Source organism: Limulus polyphemus, unplaced genomic scaffold, assembly GCF_000517525.1.
Source record: "Limulus polyphemus unplaced genomic scaffold, Limulus_polyphemus-2.1.2 Scaffold579, whole genome shotgun sequence".
NCBI classification, from domain to species: Eukaryota; Metazoa; Arthropoda; class Merostomata; order Xiphosura; family Limulidae; genus Limulus; species Limulus polyphemus.
The window spans coordinates 173,334-181,357 of NW_013666189.1; the positions used below are offsets into that span (position 1 = coordinate 173,334).

The following is an 8,024-nucleotide window of genomic DNA, read 5'->3' on the forward strand; positions in this document are numbered from 1 at the left end:
AAAAAACGCGCCTGATTTAAATGTCACAGCTGGACGCTCACATCCTTTTAATTATGTTTGAAATTATGAACATTGCTCAACATCATGAAAATTAAACCTTATTTTCAATAAGCAATCCTGAAAAATATTTGGGGGTGCTTAACTTTTTTCCAGGTGTATAGTTGTTATTGGGAGAGTTTAAAACTACAATCGCTTTTAAAGTATAAAATTATATCCCTATCTTAACATAATATTTCGCATACACATTTAAAGTAGCTGTAATCTTATTACACTTCACCATTATCTTGGTCATTAATCACTTCTAAAGTGTAGAATGTCCTATAATGAAAGCTTGACAAATTAATGAAATAGCAGTTTTACATTATATCCTGACAAAACTAATCGATTATTGAGTATACTAAAATAACTAAAAGCCCTTATTTTTGCCATCGTGTTGAATGTGTTTAGAGTCAACTAAAAAAAGTGTTAGTTTACAGTTAGGCATTGTTATGCATGTTTTATGTCGTATGGTTATTTTGTTTTCAGAATATAAACGAAAAGTTACATTGAGGTCTATCTGCACATAGTTGCTCTAATATTGGTCTGAAAAACTGGAGAAACATCGCATAGAAACTCTTGTGCTACTCGAATAGAACACTCAAGGCTCCAAAGTATGGAATACGTTTTTGCGACAGTAGGTCGTGATCCATGAATCTTCGGATTCACCTCTAAGCTCGTTTTCCCAGTAGCATGTTACCATCATGTATAGTTAGTACTATCTAGATAACTCCTTTTTTTTGCTGGTTGAACTGAACAACTGATTCACCAATATTTCATGAATTGAGTTGCGATCTTTATTTCACGCAGCTTGGAAGAATAATTAATTCTACTGATTAAAATGTACGTTCAAAAGGCATGTGTATTTGTATATGTAGTGTTAGAAATGAAATTGTATTTGGAATTTTGCTACTTAAAGATAAGAAGTTTGACCAGAAAATAGTTTTATTTTTATATCAAATGAGAAACATAGCATGCTCCTATTATGCCTTTCCACCCTGTTGTCGATATTAACCATATTCCTTGAATAAATCTGTCAATAGCTTATTAACAGATCAGCTTTCAGAACTTCATGATAAACGAGTTCTTTGTAACTTGTTGTCCACGGTAGAGTCTACATGCGCGCGTGACTTTATTCAGAGCTTTTTAACGAACCGCAGAACACAAGTGAAAACAAATAACACATCCTCTGTAAGCGCACGTTAAGGCCGAAATGATTGGATTCCATTGCTTTTAAGGCTGATATTGTTTGTCTTTTTATGCTCTTACTAGGTTTTTTATTTTTTATTATTGTTCTAAAATTTTGTATGAAATGTCACTGGACTTTCTTGTTAATTTTTATCCACCTGATACTTATTGGAATTTTTGTACCTAAGTAGGAACTTGCGGTTATAGTCAGTTTACACATACTTTCTTGTTTGGTGACCTTATACGACTTACTGTTCTTTGTGGAATTTATAAAGTTCCAATAACAAAAAAAAAAGATACAAAACATGTGAAAATCGATGGATAGCCCTTTCTTTTATCAATATTTCACTCAGTAGAACGAAATGTTCCCTACATTTTGTTTTCCAGTGAATAAAGTTTCAATCCTAATTGGCTGGTGAATCTTTAAAAATTTTAGGTATACTTAATTTGAATATAATAACTTTTAAATATATATATATATATATATTCTAAAAATGCTGTCCCAAAATAAAGCAGAAGAACATTTTATAGTAGTCTTAGTTTGAGCAAGTATCTTTAATGATGGGGTTTCGTCTATTTGTTTTAGTTCAGTAGTCTTAGCTTTAGTAAATATCCTTAAGGATGGCGTTTCGTCTATTTGGTTTAGTCCAGTAGTCTTAGCTTTAGTAAATATTCTTAATGATGGCGTTTCGTCCATTTGTTTTTGTCCAGTAGACTTAGTTTTAGTAAATATCCTTAAGGATGGCGTTTTGTCCATTTGTTTTAGTCCAGTAGTCTAAGCTTTAGTAAATATTCTTAAGGATGGCGTTTCGTCCATTTGTTTTTGTCCAGTAGTCTTAGTTTTAATAAATATCCTTAAGGATGGCGTTTCGTCCATTTGTTTAGTCCAGTAGTCTTAGTTGTTACAGACTGAGTTTTAGTAAAGATCCCTAAGGATGTAATTTGCCATTTATTTTAGTTCTTGTTAGATTGTATGAAGCTACTAGACAATTATATTTCTTATTAATTACACTACAAATCCAAGAAAAACGTTTAAATTCAAAGTAGCCGAAAACTTTCCCCTCCAAATATAATAAAGTTATTGAGCACTTAAACTTATAAGCCTTTAACCTTTTCATATGTTACCATGTACAACCGTCGAGATTTAGTGTGATTTGTAATGAACAGAAAGACGTTTCTTTCCATTCTTTTCTTGATGATACCTCCAAAGTTAAGAAAAACATTTAAACTCTCCAAAGGATTTCATGCTGCTATCATAGGAGGAAGGTAGGGTCACATTGAATATCGTCATTCAATGACTGTAACAATCAGAAAACACTAATTAATATTAATGTGTTTCCAATCACCTTATTGAGATAGTTAAATTAAATCAGTCTTTTCTCCTGACTATTTAAAGTCCCTAAGGGATGAAAAAAAAAGTTTCAAATTACCACATGTGCAGTGGAAATTGTAAAACAGAAAAAAAACTTTGAATGTTTACCTAGCAATATATTCTTAAAATAGTTAAACTTTGAATGTTTACTTAGGAGTATATTCTTAAAATAGTTAAACCTTGAATGTTTACCTAGGAGTAAATTCTTAAAATAGTTAAACTTTGAATGTTTACCTAGGAATATATTCTTAAAATAGTTAAACTTTGAATGTTTATCTATGAGTATATTCTTAAAATAGTTAAACCTTGAATGTTTACCTATGAGTATATTCTTAAAATAGTTAAACTTTGAATGTTTACCTAGGAGTATATTATTAAAATAGTTAAACTTTGAATGTTTACCTAGGAGTATATTCTTAAAATAGTTAAACTTTGAATGTTTACCTAGGAGTATATTCTTAAAATAGTTAAACTTTGAATGTTTACCTAGGAGTATATTCTTAAAATAGTTAAACCTTGAATGTTTACCTAGGAGTATATTATTAATTTAATTAAACCTTTCTAAATGGGCTTGATCATTTTGACTAATATTGCAACCATCATGTAACCATAAAACTATACATACTAACACTTTTAATTTATTATTTGTATATTCATGAAACTTAGCAGCCTTTTATTAAACATTAAATATTTTTACCAAATATTTGTATGTAAGGTGATTTTCATGTTAAGATTAAAAATACTTTTTCATTTTAGAGTTTTTAAATGTCATTTGCGTATCCTCTAGAACCTCCTAAATGAATATCAACTTTTTTTTTCTCAGTAAAACATTATATTGATGATGACAAAACCTTGTCGAAACGTTGTACATTTGCTGTTATGTTAAACTTATATTAAAGTTTTTATTCATTACCCATTCAAGCCGTCTCCAGCTATTATTATACTTTATTTGTTGTTTCTTTAATTAAAATTCATAAAGGTACTTAAATATTTGAAAACGCTGAGTTTTATTTCTTTTCCATATTCCTACACATTTGAAGGTATTGGCTATTTTACATTATTTTGATAACTATTGTGAAAGGCGAAGTATAAAACATCTTGTTTCAAGGAAGAAAAAGTGTAGGAGAAACGTTTAAAAATTTCAGTATTGAGAGTAGAAATGATAATAAAGTGTTCGTAGTGAAGTGACTGTAGTTTACATGAACATAATATCAGTATAATTGTTCTAATAGATATGCCTGTATAAAAATGAATTAATAATCATATTTATATAATGAAATATCACAGGTCAATCTGTTTTATTAGTTGTTTTTCAATATGATTTACTGAATTTTTGTTCCAGCGTGTTTATAACTGTCATTAAAAATAGAATGTCTAAATAACCATACCTCTATAACGAAATACCTTAATTAACACATATTTGTAAAAGTAAATGTCGTAATCGACACACCTGTACAAACAAATACCTTAAAAGGGTTTGTTTGTTTCTTCGTAATTAAGCATAAAGCTGCACTATGGGCTATCTGTGCTCTGCCCACTACGGTTATCGAAACCCGGTGTCTAGCGTTGTAACTCCACATAGATATCGCTGAGCATTCATCTTTAGCGGAAGATGTTGAAGAAATCACAAAACTTCCTAGAATAATACTAGCACAACTCATCCAAGTATATGGGTCTCTAGGCTTAAGTAAAGTAAAAAACTACTCACCTAACATTCAAGACTGCTTTATGACAATAGAAAATTATTCAGCAAACAATTCATCACTGACAACATATTTATCTACTAGAAAGATTTACTCACCTAACATTTTGATGACTGATTTACGTGAAGAGCTGCTGACGGAAGATTTAAGGGTCTGCCTGGAAGAGTTACCATGGACACTTTGACAGTTAAAACCATTAGTCGATCCGTGAGTTGTTTCACCACGAGACAGTTCTAGGGAACGCCTTAACTGAAGAGCAATGAACACATAGAGAACAAGAATCAAGCTCATGGGAAAGATAAAAACCAGAAGAGTTGAAAGTCCGAAAGCATGTTTCAGTGGTCTTTCTACCATGCATAGGGCATACTCAGGATTGTTGAATAAATTTACGATACCAAACTGAAAAGCTATAGCCGCGGCTGCTAGTGCTGCTAGAATCCAGATAACAATGATCAGTTTAACTGCCCGCGATAGTTTGGACATTGTGTGAGCTAGAAGAGGATGGCAGATGGCCAGGTATCGCTCTACTGTGAAGGCTGTGATGGTCAATATGGAAGCGTTTGTTGAAGTCTCTGACGTCAGACCACGGAAAAAACAAAAGAATTCTCCAAATACATAAGGATAGCTCTGCCAGAGCTGATACATTTCTTGAGGAAGTCCGAACACCAGCAGTAAAAGGTCTGAGATGGCCAAGCTAAAGAGGTAGTAATTTGTAGCTGTGTGCATGTATTTGTTTTTAGCAATCACAACACATGTGCAGATATTACCTACCACTCCGGTGACCAAAATGGTAATGTAGACCAGGGTCATGGGAACAACAAAGAAGAGAGACTTTCTTTTTGGACCCATGTAGCCTCCGTAATCCAAAGATGTGCTGCCGTTTCCTAGAACGGACATTAGGCCTACTGATGCATTTACATCCGTTAATAAAGTGAAATTTTCGTCCTGTAGCGTGTAAAGAATATTATCACTTTCCATTTCAGGGAATCAGATTACAGAATGTGTGTTAATATATAACAACAATGTTCTCACTTTAGTTGAATAACTTTCTTCAACACGAAGTATTCTGATTCACGAGGCCGTATACAGTTATTATGTTCTCAAATGCTGTGACGGAAAAAATTCTAACTATTTCTAAATGGAAGCGGATTTAAGAACAGTTAAATGTTCTTTCCGTGATCTCTCGAACCGCCGAATAATTAGCTTTAACCTTACCGTACACTTAGAGCATAGTAACGGCTGGAGCATAAGTAACTCAAGCCAGTGTGGTTGAACGTCACATATCACGTGATGTCACGTAATATTAGTTTGATCCACCGCTTTATGCTTATTCAATAACGTAGTAAGGAATTAGCGGGACGGTTTCTGGTTTATAAATACTTACATGCTTTGTTCTCGTGTTTGTAATATTAAAATGTAAAGAATGTATAATTTCTAACGTTCATTATTCATATAAACTATTTCTTTGTTTAACATAAGTATCATATTTGTTCCTTATGAGTGAAATAAAAAAATTACCATATTACTGATGTTGATTATTAAGCAAAAAGGGATATTTGTGCTCTGCCCACCACGGAGATCGAAACCCGGTTTATAGTAGTATAAGTCCGCAGACATACCGTTGTACCACAGGGGGAATACCATATCATTGTTTTAAAAGTGAACGCTATTGACTACCGTCATGCCAAACTTTCGAAAGTGAAAGCCAAGTCAGGTTGTTTGAATTAAGTAACATCTAGGATTGAATTGGCATACGACCTAGACCAAATTTAACATATCCCGAATTAGATTTCTTTAAGATGTGGAAATATGAAATACACACTATAGACTAGTCATATATGTGGTTTTGGCATACCAGCTATTTAAAAAGAAGTGTAAATCATTGTTTGGTAAATAACTGAAGCTATGCTGAACAAACAGAAAATAAAAGTACTAATGTTATATTAAAGAATTGTAAATCATTGTTTGGTGAATACCTAAAGCTATGTCGAACAAACGGAAAATAAAAGTACTAATGTTTTGTTAAAGAAGTGTAAATCATTGTTTGGTAAATACCTGAAGCTATGTCGAACAAACGGAAAATAAATGTACTATTGTTTTGTTAAAGAAGTGTAAATCATTGTTTGGTAAACACCTGAAGCTATGTCGAACAAACAGAAAATAAAAGTACTAATGTTATATTGAAGAAGTGTAAATCATTGTTTGGTGAATACCTAAAGCTATGTCGAACAAACAGGAACTAAAAGTACTAATCTTATATTAAAGAAATGTAAATCATTGTTTGGTAAATACCTGAAGCTATGTCGAACAAACAGGAACTAAAAGTACTAATGTCATATTAATAATATTTTTATTTAATTTTCATCCGAAACATTTTGCTACTATTTTACGTTTCTAATTCTACTGGCACGTTGAAGAACTTGAAATATATACAATTATTTTTGTGAAACGTTTGATAAGTTAATATTGATATATTCCTAGGTTAACAATGGTGTATTGTTAAGTTAGCAGTGGTGTATTGTTAAGATAACAGTGGTATATTATTAAGTTAACAGTGGTGTATTGTTAAGTTAACAGTAGTATATTGTTAGGTTAACAGTGGTGTATTGTTAAGTTAACAGTCGTATATTGTTAAGATAACAGTGATATATTGTTAAGTTAGCAGTGGTGTATTGTTAAGTTAACAGTAGTATATTGTTAAGTTAACACTGGTGTATTGTTAAGTTAACAGTAGTATACTGTTAAGTTAACGGTGGTGTATTGTTAAGTTAACAGTCGTATATTGTTAAGATAACAGTGGTGTATTGTTAAGTTAACAGTGGTGGAGTCAACCCACGAGAAATGCTTTTTTTTTGGTGAATGGTACTTGACATTTCTTTTCGCTTAATACTGAAAAGATACGTTCACTTTTAAAATAGAAATTATGTCATCTATTAGAAAACACACTGTAAAAAGTCAACGATACCTGATTTTTTCATACATTTCAACATAGATATTCAAAACTTAAATCAGTAGAGTATTGTAATCTACAACAAGGCTTAAAGACAAAACTCTAGTCAACCTGAGAGGAAGCACGATGATGAAAATAAGGTAGCTGATTACTTAATGTAAAGAGTTTGTATACCTGTATATGTAAAATAACAAAAAAGTTTTTTGATCGTCAACATTCTAATTAGGCTATATAAAAACGCTAATATTATTTAAATACTATGAATTATAATGTAGAAAGACATTTATTTATAATATACACTTCTTGATATTTTCTAGTTTTATGGAAAACTTCACACATGATGGTTAACATATATGTTCGACGAACAAATATTTTAATCAGATTTTTATTGAAAGAAATATTAGTATACAGAGACTATATCAAAGCTAACGCAGTAAATTATCGTATAAAAATTCAAATATTGTATTTATTGAGAGATTTTAAAACTCTTTTGATATCATAATCATCATTAGTTAATGGTTCTATGAATTAACTTTAACTTTACTGATATAATCCATTAAAAAAAAACGATTTTGGTTAGTCTGGACTCGCATGGCCAGGTGGTTAGGGCACTCGACTTGCAATCTGAGGGGCGCGGTTTCAAATCCTCGTCCCACCAAACCGGTTCGTCCTTTCAGCCGTGGAGGCATTATAATGTGATAGTCAATCGCATTATTCGTCGGTAAAAGAGTAGCCCAATTGATGGCGGTGGGTGGTGATAACTAGCTGCTTCCCT

At 31.8% G+C, this 8,024-nt stretch overlaps 1 protein-coding gene across 1 annotated transcript in view; it reads right to left on the reverse strand.

Moving 5' to 3' along the window:
* The window catches only part of LOC106459234 (pyrokinin-1 receptor-like), a 35,451-nt gene extending 29,408 nt beyond the window's left edge, over positions 1 to 6,043 (reverse strand). Inside the window, exon 1 of the mRNA XM_013918837.2 lies at positions 4,398 to 6,043. Within this exon, the coding sequence (XP_013774291.1) occupies positions 4,398 to 5,277 (880 nt within the window). The 5' untranslated portion in view covers positions 5,278 to 6,043. The remainder of the gene's footprint in view (positions 1 to 4,397) is intronic.
* Between the last annotated feature and the right edge of the window lie 1,981 nt (positions 6,044 to 8,024).